Raw genomic sequence first — 20,818 nt, forward strand, 5'->3', positions numbered from 1 at the left:
GCAAACATACCGCTGATAGCGATAGTGATGGCAATTATTGAAATTATTTGGTGCTCACAGTGACTTATAACACTACAATACTCGTGACACATCTCGCATTACTCACATTACTCACGTCACATCTCTAATGGGGGTGTATTAAAAGTTGTGCTGCTGCAATTTGTTGTTTATTATTTTCTAGCACAACAATGGATAATTCCAATGGAATCCACTACATTGAGCTATCCCCAAATCCCATACGATTTGATGCTGTGAGCCAGCTAACCAATGTGTTCTTCGATGACTCCAACAAACAGGTTTACATAGCTAAATAAAGTTACAAATTCCGATTCACAAGGGCTAAAACTTTATCTTTAAGATATTTGCTGTTCGATCTGGAGGCGCTACTGGTGTGGTGGTTAAGGGGCCCGGATCCCCCGACGATATCGTCATCTCCTTCTGCATGAGCGACCGTGGCGGTGCCATAAGGTCCATCAAGTTCTCGCCGGACAACCAAATCCTGGCCGTTCAGCGAAAGGAAAACTCCGTGGAGTTCATATGTTTTCAGGGAGATCAGCCTCTGCTGCAGGATATCATAACCCACCAGGTGAAGACCATGATCCATGGCTTTGTGTGGGTCCACAATCGAGAGGTGGCCCTGATATCAAATACTGGCGTGGAGGTATACACCGTAGTTCCTGAGAAGCGACAAGTGCGCTCCGTGAAATCGCTGAGCATTGGCATCAAGTGGTTCGCCTGGTGTTGCGATGCCAATGTTGCTCTTCTCTGCACCAGCGAAGGAAACACTCTGATTCCGGTCCTGGTCAAGCAGAAAGTCATCACCAAGCTGCCCAAAGTGGACAGTAAGTTGATCACATACGTCTCCCTTGGGCTTAGATCCACCTAACGCCTTTTAATCTCCCTTTTCAGTGGGCAATCCAAGTCGCGATGTTCAGGAGAGCAAGGTTACCTTGGGACAAGTGTATGGCGTGCTGGCTGTACTTATTCTCCAGTCGAATAGCACCACCGGACTGATGGAAGTCGAGGTGCACTTGCTCAATGGACCGGGCCTGGCCCCACGAAAGTGCCATGTCCTTCGCTTGAGTCTGCTAGGACGCTTCGCCATCAACACGGTGGATAATCTGATTGTGGTGCACCATCAAGCGTCGGGCACTTCCCTGCTGTTCGACATTTCCCTTCCCGGAGAGGTGATCAATGAAATAACCCATCACACACCCATAACCCCAGGGCGCTCCATTAAACCCTTTGGTTTGAAGCTGCCTTCCCTTTCGCCTGATGGACAAATCTTGCAGTGCGAGTTATGTGAGTACTTAGAGGATCCATTATTTACATTGTGTGACTCTTAAATCTATGCAGATTCCACACACTGGGTACTGTTCCAGCCCAATATCGTAATCGATGCCAAGTTGGGCTGCATGTGGTTCTTGAACCTCTGCATTGAACCATTGTGCCAACTGATTTCGGATCGCATTCGACTTACGGAGTTCCTGCTGCAGCGCAGCAGTGGCAAACAGGTGCTATTAAAAGTCGTTGGGCAGTTGGTAGATGACCAGTATAAGGGAACTCTATTGCCAGTCCTAGAGACCATCTTCAGTCGAATTAACAAGATCTACGCGTAAGTTAATAATGTAATTTGATAAGTGCATATTTATTCTAATATATGTATATGGTATATTTTAGGTCTTGGGTGCAGTTGGAGCTGCAGAATCAAACCGCTCAGCCATCGAACGTAAAAACTTCGACCCTCAAGCAGAGCACACCGCCCATTGTGCTCATCGAGCAACTGGATATGGTGCAGATCTTTCAGCGCATAGCTCGCCGCCCGTACACGGAATCCATATTGATGCTGTACCTGCAATCCCTAAACAAGTTCAACATCGCCGCGCAGGAGGAGCTGAGCAAGATGATCATCAGCGAGCTGATCTCCAATCGCAGCTTCGATACCTTGCGACGCTTGGTCAGCTATTCAATGCTGCTGGAATCCAAGTCGGTGGCTTGCTTCTTGTTATCTCATTCAAATGTGGACACGGCGATATCACAGGTGGCCATTGATATGCTGGGCAGGATTGAAGCACATGAAGTGGGTATTTGTTTAATCAAATACTATTTACCAAGATGTATACGTTAACTATATTTTTAGATCATCATTGAAGTGATGCTGGGTCAAGGCAAAGTTATCGATGCCCTAAGACTAGCCAAGAACTCAATGGGCCTGGAAAAAGTGCCAGCTCGCAAGTTTCTGGAGGCGGCTCATAAGACAAAAGATGATCTAATATTCCACAGCGTATTCCGCTTCTTCCAAATGAGAAACCTGAAACTTTATGAGACCCTGTCTTTTCCCAAGGGTAAGCAGTTTTGTTATATTGACTTGAGGTATCTCGTTACAAATCTATTGTTTCTCATTCAACAGCTGAACAATGCACGGAATTTATACAGCACTATAACAACACCTTTCCCGCTGAAAACCCTACCAGACAGCCTATAAGCTAAAGGAATAAACAAAAATAGCTATTGTGATTATTGTAATTAAAAGTTTGCTTTAGGAATATACTTTTGTATTGTATTGTAAATATTTCCAAATGAAATTATGTTCACCATTCAACATAGTTCATAATTATTTTATTCGAAAGTAAAGGAATGACTCGAACAAAAACCATGAATACACGGATTTATCATGCAATTTCTTTACTTACACATACAATACACATAGTTGGACAATAAATACATAGAGGAATAAATGGAATATACAAAAAGCACGAAGCAACTAAATAAATCGCCTGGGTGGTGCCTTTAGCTGCAAGGCACCAATTTCCAGGGACGAGGAAATGCTGATTAGATTTTTGTTTGGCCTCGGCAAACCAATACTTTGGTCTGGAATGACCGCAAAGCACCGTGGACATTCTTCAAACTGAGTCTCCGCCTCCTCCATGCACTGCTCGTGTATACCATGTCCACATCCGCCAAAGATCTGCACCTGGCTGTGATCGTACAGCCTTTGGCGGCACACGGAACACTTTGTGGTGGTCACCCAAAGTCCACGATGCGCGTGCTGATACCGCTTTACAAACTCCAGGTGAAGATCTTGACACAAGGCAGCAGCAGATGCGCGCAAAGCCTCCGTTTTGTGCCTCGAACTATCCAGCATGCCCATGAGAAGATCCTTTATATCACCAAAACTACTTGACACATTGTGGGTATTCATAATCAATTGAACCAAATTGTGCAGATCGATGTGCTGCGAGGCCTCGTGCAGCAGAGATTTGGTAATGGACTGAAGTTCCTGATGCGGCAAAATGTATTGCAAAAGTGCGAACCAACAGCGCTCCAGTTCCGGAGCTGGTAATGTTTCCACAGACCGAGCCAAAAGAGCCGAAATGGTCTGTGCCTCCTTGGCAGCTTCCTCGCCGGAAGCCGACTTGAGCAGTTCCATTGACAACTCAAAGGCTTTCGCATAGCTCTCTTGCTTTTCATACAGATAAATCACAGATCGGTTAAGGTGATGGCTTTCAGCTATTGCAATGGCCTTCTCCAAGCGGTAACCCGAATTTATGCGAAGGAATTCCTCGACAGTAGACGCCGACTCCATTTTACAATACAGTTCCAGTAGTAACTCCATTTGACTGGCGTCCAGTTCGCTTTTACGATCATTGAGGCACTTGAGAAACAGATATAACAAATTCTCCTCCCTTCTCAGGTTATCTAAAAGCTCATGAATCTTTTCTGGATAGTGCAGGGCCAGCAAGCGAGTGGTTTCCTTGGCATTGATCGTTAGCAGCTCCCTTAGATGCCTTTTCAACTGTCGGTAAATGCTTCTCTTTGGTGTGGCTACATGGCGTTCCATATAAGCAAACATGGTTTCGTGTCTGGCTTCGTTTCGAATGTAACAATCCAGGATGGTATCGTATCGCTCAAGCTTCTCCAGTAGGTACTCCACTACACAATAGCACCGCGCCTTCTCTGCCAAGAGCAGCTGCTCCTCATCGCTGCTGATCTCTGCCAGGCAGTTTGAGGATAGTAGCTCGTGCCATGCATTCTCTCGCTCGGAGTGTTGGCGACTGCTTTCGTTGGCAATTTCCTCCTGCGCCAAGTGGCTCAAAACCCGTTCCAAAAGCTGTCTATCCCGCGGCAGGCATTGCATCGAAATCTGCTGAGCAATAAAGTTCAGCAGGCAGCCAATCTCCGCCCACTGGAAGATAAAAGGTTGTTTGTATTATGGCTGACAGTCATAGTAACCAAAACCTTACCGTTGCATTCTCGGGCGACATGATTTCCAGCAGCAGATTGATAATCCTTTTGCGATGCGAGATTCCCAGCTCGTTGCTAAACTCTCGTTCTTGGAACGCCAACGATATAACGTTTAGGGTCTCCCGAGTATCAAACTTGAGGAGGGCTCTGAGATAGGGATAGGGCAACTCATCTCCGGCATTCTCCTTGGATTGCTGGGAGGTCAGACAACGCAGGACATCGTGTTTGACTTGATGCACCAGCTCCACGGGAATTTCGCCGCTGGGATAGCCCCTTCCCGCCAGACAACTGGACACGTAGACCAGCAGGCAATTCCCCAAATCCGTTTCCTCTGGCGTCACCAATGGAAGAAGTTCAGTCAGCGCCGCCGTATAATCGTTCAAAGCGTGGGTGTTGAGGTAGATTTGAGCCCTATACAGGCGGTGTTTCTTCACAGCCTTAAGTACCTGGTTAAGATCCAGGCACATCCAATCCAGCTTAAGGATAAGCTGTTCAAGTTTGGCAGGTGAGTGTTCCAGCCAGTAATCCACCAAAGCTTGGGATATCACGGGATTGACACTATGTATCGTTTCCTTTTCTATGTGATCGGAAATGTGCTGTAAGAAGAGTTCAGTACTGCTGTTGTGCAACTTTTCCCACAGCTGCGTCCACAGAAGATCCAGTTCACCCACGGTGATCAAGCAGTTGACAATGGCACCGAGGCAATAGTCTGGTGCCCGGGCGGAATTGGCGATGTATTCCCTAAAGAGCATGATGATACGCTCCTTGGCTTGGGCACGTTTCCTTGGGCGATCCATAGAGGCAATGTAGCCATCTAGTGCCAGTTGGCAGGCTTCCTGCCATCGATGGTGTTTTACCTGAAAACGATGAAGGTGAGGTTATGATTTTCCATTTTAATGCACATTTATGATCTTACCAGAAAGCTAATTCTCTCCGACCAAGTTCTTACTCCAATTATGTGCAGGGATCTGGCCCCCAAAACGTACAGTTGGGTTCCCCTTGAAACCACAGAGTTATAACAAGCATTTGAACCAGCTAAAGCGAAGGCAGGTGACACATTTCCGCCAGTGGCTAAACCTTTAAATTGCGCAGATCCGTAGACCAGCCCTGCGTTGGCCATGTCCATACATTCTAGTTCCTTGCTGGATCGCACATCCACCAGATGAAGTATTTCCGACGTGTCCAATGAGGCCACACACTTTGGTCCCAGCCAGTGAGCGGAGAGGAGACTCCCCTGCAGCTGAACATGACGTAGATATAGAAGAGTAATCCGTCCATTTGAGACAAACAGTTGGTGAAAGAATAATTGATTCCCGCGGCCCACCACAATCACGGGATCCACGGAGCGGGAGGTATCTGCCGCTTGAATGAGTACTAAATGCCAGGCGAGGAGAGGCAAGCAATCTGGAGGTCCCTGGAGCACATGGTATTTGATGACCCTCAATCTTGGTCGGACAGTTACTATAAAATACTTGGATAACGTTGCCAGAGCCACAATGCAGTACTGATCCAATTCATGGCGCCCATGGGCATCCATTATAAGAGGTTCCACGGCGCACACCTCTCCACGAGCGCCGGAAAAGAGGCACCTGGACTGGCAACCACGGATGCCTAGCTTTCGGGTGAAACTAAGAGACCACACCGATCCACCGGCATCGGCACACAAGGCCAGTGATGATCTGGAGGTCCATTTCACATGCAGTACGCCGGTGTTTGGCGTTATGACGTCGAACAGCTCCCGAAGCACATCACCCGTTTGGGTGTCCAGCATGGCAACCAATCCTCTAGAGTAGCCGGCCAAAAGCCGCGTGGAATCCGCATTAAAGGCCAAACTGGCCACCGCACCCTGTCCATGCTTGTCCTGATGGGCCCACCTAAGGGTTTGGGTTACATCGAAGTTCAAAATGTGCCCGTGTGACGTTCCGATGGCTATGAATGCGGCCACGGCACAGGAACTGGCTGCTCCGGCATTAACACGTTCCGCTGCTGAGGAAAGCTGCGCAGAGATGCCATGCAGGAGGGTGTACCTCATTATGGATCCGCCACCACCTCTGCCATCAGTTCTGATTGTGGAGTCCTCGCCAATGGAAGGCGTAGGTGTGGCATGGGGCACCGGCATTCCAAATTCGGAGGCCACATCGGAATCCGCCTCGAATTCACTGAGCACCGCCTCCAAAGTGGGCAGCACATCTGTGGGTGGTATTGCAAACTCGGCATCATCGAGCTATAAGTGGGTTAATCCAGAGAAAGTTTTATATAGGACACTACATTTTCGGGTAATCCCAACTCACATCTTCGAAGTCCAGCTGCAGGGATTCGGCCAGCAAACTGTCTGTAGATCCGCGCTCCGATTCCAGCAGAGATTGCAGCGACGGGGCCTTAAGCTCCGACATGCTCCCGGTTCTTTCGATCCTGATCCCTCCCCCAAACTGATAATTTTAAGCAATTTTATTTTTATCAATAAGTTTTTACGCCCATCAAAGGACTGCCCACTCGTTTGCATAACAGATGTCTTTTGGCTGCTTATCGGTACTTGTTATCGATGAATTCAGGGGACAGTCTTAACTGAATTTGGTAAATAATTTTAATTTGTTAAAGGCATATCATTCTTGGTGTTATTCCTATAAATAACTGTTATTTTTATGTATTAATTAAGAAAAAAGACTGAGAACAGTCTAAGGCATAATGTAGGCATCATTTTAAGATACTTGTTCTGCAAGGTTAAGCAGACGATCAAAAATTTAAATACCTATCGAAACAGCGGACCAATCGACTATTCGACTAACCAACCATCAAACTATCGCATGTCTGGACCTCACATCACCATCTGTGCCATCGCTAGTTCATCTTTGTTTTCATCGCGTTCGGTTGTGGGCAGCGGACAATTTTTTGCTGCTCGCGAGGCCAGCAGAAATTAATTAAAATGCAATAAAATGTGTTCCGAGCCATTTGAGTAATCTCGCAAACAACAACAATGCGCCACGCGCTAGAATATTAATCGGATTCGCTTATCTGCGAATTGCAGCAGCCCGTGCTTGCTGGGCGAAGCGAAAACGCGAGTGGAAATTTCGATTTTTGTATTGTTTGTTGCCATGCATAAGACATTTGTGCAAAATGGGAATTAGCAGACACTAACGAATATTACTAAACAAAGACGCAGTGATTGGGGCAAGAAATATAAATAAAATATTTGTTTATTTGAGCGTGCGGCGCTTTGCCAAATTAATCGCTCTCTTTCTGGCATTTACACTCTCTTCTTTACGCGCCTTTCATTCAGTCACGCGTGTGTGTGCGATTGTGCGTGTGTGTGTGTGTATGAGCAAGTGACGTAAACAAATGCACAAAAGCGAATGAGTGCAAGAATTTGAAAAATGCGATTGTCGGATTCACGTGCCAAAAACAAAGTAACAACAAACGGGAGCAGCGGGCAGAGAACAACTCAGTCAGCAACAAATTGACATAACTTTATTGTTTTCGGCCCTCTGTTTTGTGCACCGCATTCGTTGCATTTTCCCCAGCTCAGCTGTGCAATTTCGCCTTGGTATTGGTGAGCGCAACACGTTTGTGTTCAAGTGGGAGACATAAAGAGAGACAGAGAGAGCGAGCTATCGTAAACTCCTCTGCCAGCGTCGCTGCTGCAGTCGTCGTCGGCAGCGTGCATCATTGATGCGACAGGTAAGAAGAAGCAGCGCTCTAAATACACATATACCCAATTTCCCAAATTACCATAGTTAATTACTTACGTAGACGAATATGAAACCAAAACTTATCAATTAGTCGGCAAGGCGGCACCTTTCGCAGGTAATTTTCCCAAACACACTCACACACACACACACACGTTCGTACGTAAATAAAGCTCTCATGCAGCTTCGTTTACGTTTTTCGAGATAAGGCAAACGAGTTAATGACACTCGCGGAGCAAAGCATTCTTGCACACGCTGCGGCTCCTCTTTTTTTCTCCCTCCTTCATTCTCCCATTCCGACTTCCTTCGCCCTCCCCCCTCTTGTTCGTGTTCATCACGCTCTTGGCCCCAACTTGTCGATCGGAAATCGCTGGACATTGTTTGTTGGCCTGGTCGCCAGTCGCTAGTCGCCAGTCGCCAATCGCCCGTCGCGCTAGTTTTTCCACATTTGTCATACACTAACTGCAACGTAGGAGTTACCTGGATTTCTGGCTCAAAGGGTTCCGAATATTATTAATGGGTTCCTTGGAAAGGTTAATATATTCCCTGGGTCTTTCAGTCTACAGTAACAGGAATCACATCCCAAAAATCATTTTAATTGACTTCAAAATAGATTTTGATTTTTTGTTGGAGGTGATGATTTTCATGGAGAATTGAAAAACATCTTAATACATTCATTTGATGTCTCGAATATTCTATATTTTTATAACCATTCATATTTATGGTTCTTAGTAGATCTTACATTTCTGTTTATGACTCTCATTCGGATTCAATAACACTTGCAGTGCAGTTTTCTTTTTTTTTTTATAAATAAAGGCTAAACGATGCCTTTAGAATTTTAATTTTAACTTAAGCGCTTGAAGCAATCTATTCTTTTATAAAAATGTAAAGTATGTTTTTAGCTGGTCATCCTTGATTGGTTTCTTAAAATAAGATAGTCCACTAGACATTTCTAGACATTTTGTTTGATTTTCTTGAACTTCACAACAGACAATTAAGTATCTCTATAAATTTTGATTGTTATTTACATGTTTCGGAGGTGCCATTGAATACATACAGATTAAATAGCCAAATTAGAAATGTTATATATGACCGGAATAAGGCGATAAGCTCATTTGTTTAATGCGTTATCATCATACATAAATTATTAGGCTGCGAAACTAATGAATGAAATGCCATTTATATACTTGATTTCTGGATTAAAACCAGACAATTCTGTTATGTTTTCCAGTCAATTGAAATTTTATAGGAATTTCGATTGGATTCTTGAACTGGTCAAGGCCCAAATAAGATTTCTTGAGAGAGCATTCCAAATTTGTGAGGCCTGTTCTTGCCCCTAATCGTTTGTGTTTATTATTGTTGACCATGCGCTTTTTGTTCCTTTTGGGCTGCTCCTCTTGGTTTCTCAGGTTCTGGCCTTTTATTTTCTTCTCGCTCTGTGTGTTTGTCGTTCATGGTCACAAAATTTATTGGTCAACATTTTATCTTGGCCCCGGCACCCACGTCCGACTCCTTTTCCAGCTTTGCAACTTGTTTGCTTCTCGTTCCACCTAGTTTTTTTCGTCTTGGCCATTCTCTGGCTGGCCGGCCGCCCACATGGAAATTTAACGCTTCAACACGTTCAGATTTTTCCCAAAAAGAAATTGGAGGAAGCGGCGAAAAAATACTCGAGAGCACGACGCTCAAAACAAATATTTTCAAGATAAGTTATGGGCATATAGCTTGGGTTCCGTTTCTCCAGCTATGAAAAGTTTAATGGGAAATGGGAAATATCTTAATTTTGATAAACTTGGCGGCACACATAAATTATCGGTGCGGAATTCTTCTTGCGGCTTTTTCATGGTTTTTTTTTTTGTTTTTTTTTTGTCTTTTCCCCGCTGCCTTTTTGTTTGTCTGGCGCATACTTTTCGTGACTTTCCGCTTTTGTTTATCTTGAGGCGATTGTTGTTTATCTTGATGCCTCTCAGATATTTTCGGGTACCGCCCCCCCGCCGCCTATCCCCATCTCCTTGCCATATATCGTATATAGAGCGTATAGCACTCTAGCATATAGCCACATGTAGCAAATTGGCAATTGCAGCTGGTGCTGCTGGTGCATAACTCAGCAGGCCCTTTAGGCATTAACCCTTTGTTGCCCAAATGATAAACGATAGCTTGTTAATAAATCACAAGGCAAATGTGTATGAGTTTGTGTTTCTGCCGGGTCTATATGTCCTGGGTGGTCAGGACATGCAGAAAAAGTAGTAACAAGGTTGCCTGCGTTATTTTGTGCACTGAGAAATATAATATCATTTTAATATTTAGATAAAACTACGAAACAAATCAACATTTTCCTAATAATATAATTTATATTTATAAATAATAAATCATAAACATTATATTACTACATTACAATATTATTCTTTCTTTAATCAAATGTGACCCTAAATATAATTGTTTAATGTAAGCACCTTTTGTGTTCCCCAAAGGTTGCTTTTTTCAAACTAACCGATGAATATCACTTATTTCCCACGGTGTTCTCCTGTGCTGCATGCCCCTGGTTGTATGCAACTTGATTGGCTCTGCTCTCAGCACAGGATACTCGTATTTCATATGCCTTTGCTAGATTTATGAAGTGCCGGACTGAGTCCTTAGCTGAATCCTTTGCTACTGCCTCTGCCTCGGCTGCCTTTGGCATTTTAATAATTTTTTATTGTTGTCGTTTAAGTGGCCCATTGTACAGCTGGCAACATATTGTGTGCTTGCTGCAACTTCGTCCTGCCACTTTTTATCAGTAGGTGCTTTCCATCCATCGGGCCATCCCTCAAGCTTTTTGCTCGATTTTGGCATTTGCCAGTTGTCCAATTCGGAATTCCTGGCCTGCAACTGGAGTGCTTCGAGTGACTCTCTGATAGAATACGTTTATAATTAGACATTGGTGATTAGTTGGTTTTTGTGTGTGAAACCGGAGGAACTGCTTTTATGGCCACTTCTTCTCGACCGAAAGATTATTATCAATAATTTTAGTTAATTAAACTCGAGTGAGGAATTTGTCTGGCTTTTTGTGTTGTTGAATTGACGACTCAACGTTCTTGGCGAACAGGAAACTTTAATAATCTTCAAATGTTCTCTGTAGAAAACACTTTGTTTGCTTATTTGGAATCATCTTGAAAAGATTTTGTTTTGTTTATTCTATTTTCAAATTCATGACTCAGTTTACAAATATAAACCACAAAAATTTAACTTAGCTTAGACAAGAAATTAATCTAAAAGAAACATACATCAAAAGTTATTTACACAAAGTGCCTTTGCTCGCAATGCATTTAATTGACGTTTCACGAATTCTGCTTATTTGCAAATAGTGTTCCCTCTTGCTACCAAGAATTTAGATATTTTTATAGTCTTCGAAGTAAACATGATGTGATAGAGAACTGTAAGTGCATGTTTCGAACCAGTTTTCTATTTAATCCCACGCCTGGGACTGGATCCCACTCCCGAGCAAAGCCGATCTAGGACTTAATCTGTCCCATTCTTCACGGCAATCTATTATGTCTAAATTTCAGCTCACGCCTTTCTGCTGCTTACGCCCGTCTGACAAATCTCGTTTGATGCGGCTTAGAATGATGATGCATTGAGTGTCCCAGTTTCCTTCGTCTTCCACTCCAGCCACTCCAGCCAGCCCAGCCATTCAAGAGGCACCCGTTCATATTTCTTTCATGCTCGCCCAGCATTCAGATTCAGAGTCAGATTCAGATTCAGATTGAGATTCAGATGGATGCTCGGTGCATTCGGCTTAGCCATTATTCCGTGCCCGCTGACAATCATAGAGCCCCCAAAGCACAGCTAGCCCCTAGAAAAAGGGGGGCCAAGTGGGAATCTATGAAGGATTGGAGGATTGTAGGAGCAGCATGGCTCAGATGAAGATGAAGGGCCTTCTTAATAAATGATTTGCTGCATGGGAGTCTGTGGGAGTCCTTGTTTAGCTGCTTTTGTTTGTTTTTTTTTTCTCTTATGCCTGATGATTATGATTTGCCGGCGGGACGAAAGCAAAATGCCAAATAAGCCGCCTGAAAAAGGTCGAGAGGAGGGTTCGTTTGCTAACAGAATTTGCATCTGCGTTGCCAGGGTACCCGATACTCAGACTAATATACGAAAGGATTATATATACATACGCTTATTATTCGGGTACATATCTGTCGTATATATGTACATATGTACATATGTATCTAAGCCCGCATTTGGATTGATTTCACATCGAACTCGTGTTATTTTTCCCTCTATTTTCTTTTTGTGGCCCCTGCTAATTAGCAGGTTCTGTTCTGCGAGATTTGTCCGGGATTCGCTTTTGGCTTGCTGGGTCCAACTGTGTTAATGACTATGCTAATAATGCCTCGTGTTTGTTGTTATTGGAAACCGTGCATGCAACACCGCTGCAGCTGCCACTGTTGGTGGCAGGATTACGAATAAAAGCCAGCGAAGAGCTTGGCCATTTCAATTTATGGATTGCTTTTGGTCTCGAATTTCCACAGAATTTTTGGTAATTGGGCAACCTGCGAGATTTGTACTACTTGAATTTTGATCGTTTTGATAATAAAATTTATTTAGGGCTGCTTCGCTTAAAATGTAATAATTGGGGTAAGTTGAAGTAAGTTTTGTATGTAATGTTTGACAATTTAATTGACGAACTTTCTTTTATTTAGTGGCTTTTATTGCCATTTAAAACCAACCGTATCTTTTCAAACCACCTTCTATTTATTCATATTCCTAATGCATCTCAGTTTTTTCTTTATGAACTAATAGGTTTTCCGTGCAACTCAAGCTGCCTCATTCGCTGCAGCGCAGTGTAAGCTGCTTTTAAGCTATCATTTCTTGTTTCTTTTTTTGTAATCCTATTTTGTGCAGTAAATGGGCATGTCAGTGAGGTTTTCTAGTACTTGGGGCAGCTGGTGGTGAAGTTTTCGGTTGCAAGTCCCCTTTACTTATTGTTCTCCATTAGGAAGCGCTTTGCACCAGCTATTCCACATTTGCCAGTCCGCTTTCCCCAGCCCTTTATCTCCATTTCAGTGGTTCTCAGTGTTTGTATTTTGAAAATTTTAAGCGTTGCAAATGTTTTGCAACATTTCGACGGCTTTACCAGCTGTGTGCTACTAGTATTTCTCTCTTTTTTTATATATAGGTTGTACGATTGCAGTTCGCTGACTGCTTTTGTTGCTTTAGTTGTTGTCGTTATTTGGCCAACACACGCTCTGAATTCCACTAACACACACTGGCACACACACACTCGCAACGCAGCTGGCCACACAATGCGGCTGCTTTTGGCCATTTTTCGCACACATTTTTCAAACTCGAAGGCTTTTCTCGCGCCCTGCGCTTTTCCGTTTTTGTTTGGCGGCGCCCTTTTTTTCCTCTCCGCAAAGTATGATGTGCATGTGCCTTTGTGTTGTTGTTAAGCAACAATTTGTACACCGCGTTAAACCAGGAAAAGCGGAATAAAATAAAAAACCAAGAAATTGGGATTAGCGGCCCGCAGTTTAGAGTACACAGAAAATGTGGGGTGGTAAGAATATCGTCTTTAAATCAATTGAAATCCCATTTTGGATTTATTAAGCATTCTGTTTGAGCTCAAAATATTTATCAAAAATCAAGTTGTAATTTTTAATATGATACATTAGTTCCTCTGTTAGAATAATATGTAATTGTGAGAAGTAAATATGTTTTTATTTATTTGTATGTAATTATTTTTTCTGTGCAATGTACAAACTTGTAGGCAACAAATATGACAACGCAAGCTGTAAAGTCTGGCGTTTTTTGTTTATAGGGGCGTGGCATCCGAGGCTTATACCGCTTACCGCATTTGAATGCTGCGGGCTCTGCTTCTTTCATGTCCATTTATTGTTTCCCTTATTTTCCTTATTTTTGCATATTTTTATGGTTTATGTTTATGCGTTCTTCTTGTGCGGCACACACGCACGCATGGCTTTCTGCTGATTGCTTTGTTCCGGCGCTTAAGCGTAATATACGTACGTAATATACATATAGTATATATACTAAACATCTGCATGGCATCATTCACAACTCACTGTTAAATGAATGCACTCGAATCGAATTGAGTTGAATTGAGTGAGTGCCACTCAAAAAATGGGGCCAAGTTGTATAGTTATGAGTGTTTTATACAAAAAAAACATTGAATCAGTGAGTTTTAAAACTGAATAAAACTCTGGTCAGAACTTGGTTGCACTTGAGTAGATCCTTTCGTTTTCTGTCGGATTTCTTGAGTAAGTAATTACGCTCATTCATAATCGTTTAGCTCCCCATTTAAACTAAGCCACTCATTTTGATCATTCATGGTTTTATATACATATACAAACCCAAATTCCTCGTATCACTTAAAAATGCATTTTACGAGGCAGAATGCCAAAGGACATCATTTACATGACCAGCATGGAGTCTAACATGCATAATTTGTTAATTTATTTTTAAAGCTTTTGACAAATTAGTGTAAAGTTTAGCCAACACGGTTTGTCTAACAATAAAATGTAGCAATGAGAAATGAAAAAAGAGTCAACAACAGATCACAAAAAAAAATCAAATTACAGCTTAAAACAAATTACATTTTAAGTTCATGTTCACGTTCACGTGTTTCCTGCAACATTGCTGTGTTTGAAGTGTGGGAAAAGTTGGCGTTTTTTGCATTTTCCAGGGGGGCGGCGCGAGGTGTTACGATCCAACATTTTCGCGCATTTAGCTGTCGTCAACGTCCCGTCCCGTCCAGTTGGAAAGTTTTTTGTTTTGTATACCTTTGACTGAACGGAAAATGAAACGTTTCCAAAAGCCACGACGCTGCCACGATAAAGGATAAAGAATAAAGTGTGCGTGACACGTCCACGTCCGCCACCCAAAACCACCCACTATGTATATCCTCTCCCTATATATACTATATGTATAGTTATACCCCCGTTTTATATTCGCCGCTTTTGTGTCCGCAGCCATGTTCATTTATGTGACTCCGTTTTTAGTTGCTAAAACTTTGCTCTAAGCTGCCGTTTTTGTGTGCATTGATGGGTCGGGATGGGAAAATCGAGTTTTGGAGCAGTAGTAGTAGTAGTATAAATAGGGAACATGGATTAGATTTACCAGGGAGTGAGATTTTGAGTTTTGGGTGGGTGGCGGCGGCAGTAAGGCAACCGAAATGGATGGCATAAAGTCAATTTGTAAAATGGTACGCCGGTTTGGTTGATCATCAATTGACTGGAAAGCTCGTACCGGATATGGACAGAAAGAGATATTAGTTTATCTGCCGGATTGTCGGGACAGATTTATCCATGGCAATTTGCGTTAGTTGTAAAGTTGATATTTCGTAGTTCAATCAAAGTGATTGGAAATTTGGATTTGGTCGCTGTTGCAAATGAATCCATGAATCGATTTGATGAAAATGGCTTTTAATAAGTTACAGATAGTTTTAAAAAAAAGTTATTTGCAATACAAATACAAATATTTGAATATAAACAGCTGCTGTAATTACTTACTAGTGATACTAATTAAATTGAATTCTCTTTTATACGAATACCACTCAACTTCGAAATGCACTTAGACCTGCTTTTGCTGTCAAAGTTGTATCTTTCCATTGTGCAATGCCTTTTCGTTTGCCCTGCTATGTGTACTCATTACTGTTCGTTAATTGCATATTTGAAATGCCCAAAAGATCACAATCATTTAGCCATACACGTGCCTCAATTACAAATTCCCCAAGGTGCAGCTTCGTCCTTTCGCCCCTCTCCCTCTCTCTTTCCCACACAATCAACACAATCAAAGGCTTCTACACCCACATACACACACACATCCTAGCAGAGATCCCTTGTTGACCCGCTCCTATATATGGCTGCTGGTTCAATTGGTTCGTTCCTTTTTAAAACGCATTGACTCGTTTTAAGTGTAATAGAGTTGCCTGACAGCCACACACACACAGATACAGACACAGACACAGATGCAGATACGACCGATACTCACGCACACAGCCACAGTGTTGGCCCATGCAAATGGCAGGAGCGAAAATCTATAGCAATCATCGAAAAGCCAAAAGCAACTACAGGTCAACTTCTCTAAGGCGAACGCGTTTCTTTACTAATTGTAATGGACTCAACTACCAATAGAATTGGCAATAGACATAGTCAAAAAACATGTGCCATCAATAATGGATGCGACACAATTTTTTTTTTTGAGATTTTTGATCTGACTTAGCCAAGTTGGACTGCTGAACAATAGAGGCCCAAACAAACCTTGCACCCGAAAATTTACAACAATAAAAAGCGTTTTAACACACACAAAGCTCTTGAACCCTGGCAAAACTGCAATGCGACAAGAGCTGAACTGCAGTTGAACAAGGCTAGAGGGGGAGGTATAGATGGGCACTGACACAGAGTGAGTGAGAAGGCGATAGAGAGCAACCTATATGGACCATGGTCCAAAAGCGTTCGAACTTTGAATCCTTGACAAGTTCAAAAATTCGGACGCTTCATGAGTGCAAAACGGAGAACGGGAACAGAGCTGATAGATTGTAATCCTTTCGTGCTGCCTGCTTTCAATTGGCTCCTGCTGCCGCTCCTTTCGCTCCTTCTGCTCCAACCCACTGAAAAGTCCCCATGAATCCGCCCCAGAGCATCCATACTGTCAATTGGCTTTGTGTGTTCGAGAGAAACCAACACGAGAGTGCGAAACTGATGGGGGTTTCGCTGCTGGGGGGCACAATTGAGAAAAGTTGAGCAGGACAAGGACAGTAGTGATTCCATGGCTGCTCCTGTATGTGTTAATTTAGTTGTGTTGTCATCAGGACAGGCGGTCCAGAAACAATTGAAACAATAACGAGACAACACACACACAACCAGCTTGCGGAGATTCGCTGGGAAAATGTAACAAAAGCGGTCAGTTTAATTACATTAGCGATGGATGAACTTTAAATGACTTTATACAGGAACATTTTAAACAATATAATATTCTTAAGATTATGGATAGCACAATCTTCATAAAAAATGTATAAACGCAGTTCAATATTATTTGGTATTAACTTATTTACATTTTATTTAGTTCGTTACAGATTGAAGCTGTCGATTCCAGAAGCAATTTCGTAACATGTAAGTTGAATTCCCAACTTTATAAAGCTTAGTCCTACGTATAAGTAATGTGAGAAATGCAGACCATAAAACTCCAAATAAATATATCATCTATCATCATCTATCATCTTCTTGAAAAGAACACCATACTTGTTGCATGTTTCGTGCTAATTTGTTTACATATTTTTTCCACTGTACGTCTTATTGAGGCAAACGAAAGCTTTCAATGTAATTTGCTTTTAACCCCCAGAAGTCGACAGCCTTGTAAGCCGCAAAATGCGTTTTTTGTTGGCATTTAGCATTTGATTAATTGCCAGACAGCTCGGCATAATGATAATGGCTCGGCCTCTGTCCTTGTCCGTGTCCGTGCCCGTGTCCTTTTTGCGAGGTCTGGCAACCCCGAGCGGGTCTCCTAAAGAGACCCTTTAACTTTAACCTGCCCTCAAGGCGTTTTGGGGGTTGAATTCTAAAAGATTTTCTGCATAAGGGGGGTAAGCATGGGCTGGGGGTAAGTAGGCGTCGGCTATTTCGTTAACAATAAATAACGCTTGAGACAGGCCCGAGGGTTTTTGTTTTGCCAGAGCGAAACCCCTCGAGTGCCACCGACGACGAGCTGGTATGTGGATGGGGAATGGGCCGAGGACGAGGTCCTTTGATCTGATGCCATGGATGGCGAAGGAAAACGTGCGAAAACGCTTTAGCTCGACTACGGAAAGGAGCCGGATTGATGTGCCGTCTAGTGGCGTCTACCTTGTTTGCTTTTCATAATGAATGCGGCTTGAGTCAAAAGGAAAAATAAGCCACCGGTGGAGTGAAATTTCCCCGCTTGGTTCGGCAACTCGTCGGGGCAGCTGTGCAAAAAAACAGGATACACACATCACAGCGTATCCTGTGCTGTCCTGGCAAGTTTATTGATCAAATATCGCATGTCACTATCCAAACCCATACACACATACACACACGAAACGGTCGGGAAAACCACAGGGGACAGGATACAGTTGGTTGGATACGAAGAGAACCCATTATCCTTCGCCGCCCAACCATAAATGCCAACTAAAAATGTCATTTAAATTGTCGTTATGTCCTGTTTACTGTTCTCTGTCATTTGGCCAACTTTCCCGTTCTGTATCAGCGTTTTGTTTTCCACGCTTTCGGCTGTCATCATCATCAACGTCAGGGCAAAAACTTTCTGGCTTTTTACGGTCTCCTCGCTAACCGCAGGCTCCAACCGAAAAAAAAACCAGAGAGCATTAAAAACGGCAAAAATGAATTGGCGCAAATTACATATACGTATTAAATATAGAATGAACCAAAAAAAAAACACAGTAACGAAAATAAAGTATGGCCCAAATATTTCAGTGGCAAATCAAAAATTTGTAAGGACACCAGCAGGGGATAATGATTTGACCCCCCAACAAAAGATAGAAAGCACAACGAAATAATCCTCGGAAGTCGCACAGTGGTGAGGTGGCAAAAGAAGATGCGAAAATTTAATCTGCGTAAACTTTTAATTAATGCGGCAATATTAAGGGATAAGCTGCGTAATGAAATTCGACTGATGAATACATTTATATTCATTACGCTGACTTTGCACTGAAACCAGGTTTTGAAAGCGCCTGTTTATATGGTAGTGAAATATTTGTTTACAGACAAGCAAAAAAAAAATATGTTCTTCTGTTTGTAATTTATTAATAAAGCTGTAGTTGCAAAATTGTTTTATTCATTTAGAAGAGATTAGCTTATCCACAATTCATACATTTATATTCCGAACTTTTCGTAATCATCATTTAGCTTCATCATTCTTAATTTAATCATAAATCATAATACATATATTTTTGCTCTTTACCCAGTGTGTAGACGAGCAGGGCCCAACTGAGGCATCTAAAAATGCATTAAAAAGTTTTATTGTTGTTTTTTTGTCCGCCCAAGCGTGCGTCGGCCATATTTGTTTGGCTTCCGTTTCCGCCGCAGAAGTCGTGCTCGTCCTCATCCTCATCATCTTCCGTTTCTCTGGCTCTCTTTTCCTTTTTGCCAACAACGGAAGTTGGCACATTAAAAAGTGCTTTGGATCCGTTTGCTTTCCGCTGCTCGGGAATATCCTGGGGGCGGTGGCTTAAGAAGCGAGGGGGAGTGGCAACGAGGGGCGGCGAGTGTATAAACAACAACATCATCATCCGGCGCGTCCTTTGTGGTCATCAGCTGTTGCAAGGTGCTAAGAGCCAACATTCCGCATGCCGCATGCCCCATGCCCCACAATGACCCTCATTAAGTTAATGGTCAGCGTTCATCTCAGTTTTTCATCTTACCACTTGGATTGTTTGAGCAAAATTAATTTACAAATTATTAATTTTCTGCTTGTTGAAAATGCATTTTTCGCTTTTTGATGTCTCTTTTTTTTTAATGGTTTTGTAATGCCTTTGTGGTGTGGTCTTTGGGCTGCAATTAGAAAATCAATACGCTGCACTTTGACACAAGTTAATTCAATTTGTCGCCGGCAGCCAAATGTAATTAATGGTTTCGTTTGGTTCGGTTTTGGCAGCAGCTGCCTAATGAGTTGAAATTGTCCCATAAAAAGCTTGGGAAAAGTTTTTTCTGTTAGCATTTATGGGGGGCAATAACTGACAGATTGCGTTGCCTGTCGCTTGATTTATTTTAACTGACACTTAAATGTTTTTTGATACGAATTTAATTTTTATGTTGACTTTAATGTCACAAGCGGAATAATTAATTTGTTTTACCGAAATAATTACTCTGTTTACGGTAGGCCAATTGGGAATATTCGGGAATTTAAAGTGTCTTAATGGTTTATTTATCATTAAAAATATTTTTTAAAGTATTTTTTTTATCTTTAGTAGCTGCAATTTTTATTAGGTACTATTAAATTCACAAGGCGTAATCGAATCACTGCATAATTGCATCATCGAATCATCAATCATGCGGTGGATCTGCTGTTAAGTCCACTTGATGTTTATCAACAGTGCCATTAACTCGCTGATCCTAATAAGCCTTGTTATGTGTCATTGTGCCCACTTCAGTCTGATTGTTATGGTGATTACCATCACTACCACCATCACGAAGATCTCTGCCCAGGCAACACTGCGTATGTGTAACGTGGCTAATACCAACCACAGACAGCTCAAAGCAACCAACAAAACTAGCCGACATTTGGTGTGCTTTTTATGGGGTCGAGACAGCAAAGCGACAAAAAGTGGCACAACATCTCTAATATGAGAGTTTTATTTTATTACATTTTATTACACATAAGTTGGCAACAAAATGCGTTAACACACACAGGCTCACTGACTCACAGACACACAGACGCACAGACGGCAGCCCACAAGGATTCGCTGATAGACAGTTTCCATTGAAGCGGAGTTGGCAGTTTAGAGCACGTAGAACGTATCTCCGTTTCCGCAGATAAACGCGCTCGCATCTGTGTGAATGGGCTGTGGCATCTGTGTGGGTGTTTCCTTTTAACAAAATGTTTTGATTTCCATGGGAAGGCAGGACGCTGCTAGTCAGCTCCAACTAATCTGTTATCCCTGAGCTGAGTTTCCTTTTCTTTTCCTTTTTTTTTTCTACGGAGGTCCTTCTTCTGTCCCTCCTTGTGTATGTTGGTTTTTGCTTTTTCAATTCATTTTATTTATCGGAGCATGAAAGACGCCCCAAAGATACAGACACACACTCAAACATTCCGGATTCAGATACAAATACAAATCAGTAGATAATAAAAGAGCACAAAAAGCGGACAACCAAATCAAAATGAGAAATCGCCACCTCATACCATTTTCGGGTGCGAAATAC

At 42.5% G+C, this 20,818-nt stretch overlaps 3 protein-coding genes across 4 annotated transcripts in view; 2 read left to right on the forward strand and 1 right to left on the reverse strand.

Moving 5' to 3' along the window:
- Nucleotides 1-160: 160 nt before the first annotated feature.
- On the forward strand, nt 161-2,644 carry LOC120447810 (regulator of MON1-CCZ1 complex). Its single transcript, XM_039629386.2, has 7 exons — nt 161-296; nt 359-842; nt 910-1,302; nt 1,357-1,615; nt 1,681-2,080; nt 2,141-2,345; nt 2,411-2,644. Exons 1-7 carry the CDS (start codon nt 189-191, stop codon nt 2,488-2,490), a joined length of 1,929 nt encoding a protein of 642 aa, XP_039485320.1. The 5' UTR covers nt 161-188; the 3' UTR covers nt 2,491-2,644.
- Nucleotides 2,604-6,757, reverse strand: LOC120447809 (vacuolar protein sorting-associated protein 8 homolog). The gene is made up of 4 exons (XM_039629385.2): nt 6,537-6,757; nt 5,162-6,469; nt 4,245-5,102; nt 2,604-4,186 (listed from the first exon to the last, which is right to left on the reverse strand). Exons 1-4 carry the CDS (start codon nt 6,636-6,638, stop codon nt 2,765-2,767), a joined length of 3,690 nt encoding a protein of 1,229 aa, XP_039485319.1. The 5' UTR covers nt 6,639-6,757; the 3' UTR covers nt 2,604-2,764.
- Nucleotides 6,758-7,088: 331 nt separating this feature from the next.
- LOC120447737 (bifunctional heparan sulfate N-deacetylase/N-sulfotransferase) overlaps nt 7,089-20,818 on the forward strand; it is a 56,339-nt gene continuing 42,609 nt past the window's right edge. For both annotated transcript variants that reach the window (XM_039629280.1, XM_039629281.1), the window contains exons 1-2: nt 7,089-7,920; nt 16,989-17,035. The gene's annotated coding sequence lies outside the window, so the exon portion shown is untranslated. The remainder of the gene's footprint in view (nt 7,921-16,988; nt 17,036-20,818) is intronic.

The sequence above is a fragment of the Drosophila santomea genome, chromosome 3L (assembly GCF_016746245.2).
Source record: "Drosophila santomea strain STO CAGO 1482 chromosome 3L, Prin_Dsan_1.1, whole genome shotgun sequence".
Classification (NCBI taxonomy): domain Eukaryota; kingdom Metazoa; phylum Arthropoda; class Insecta; order Diptera; family Drosophilidae; genus Drosophila; species Drosophila santomea.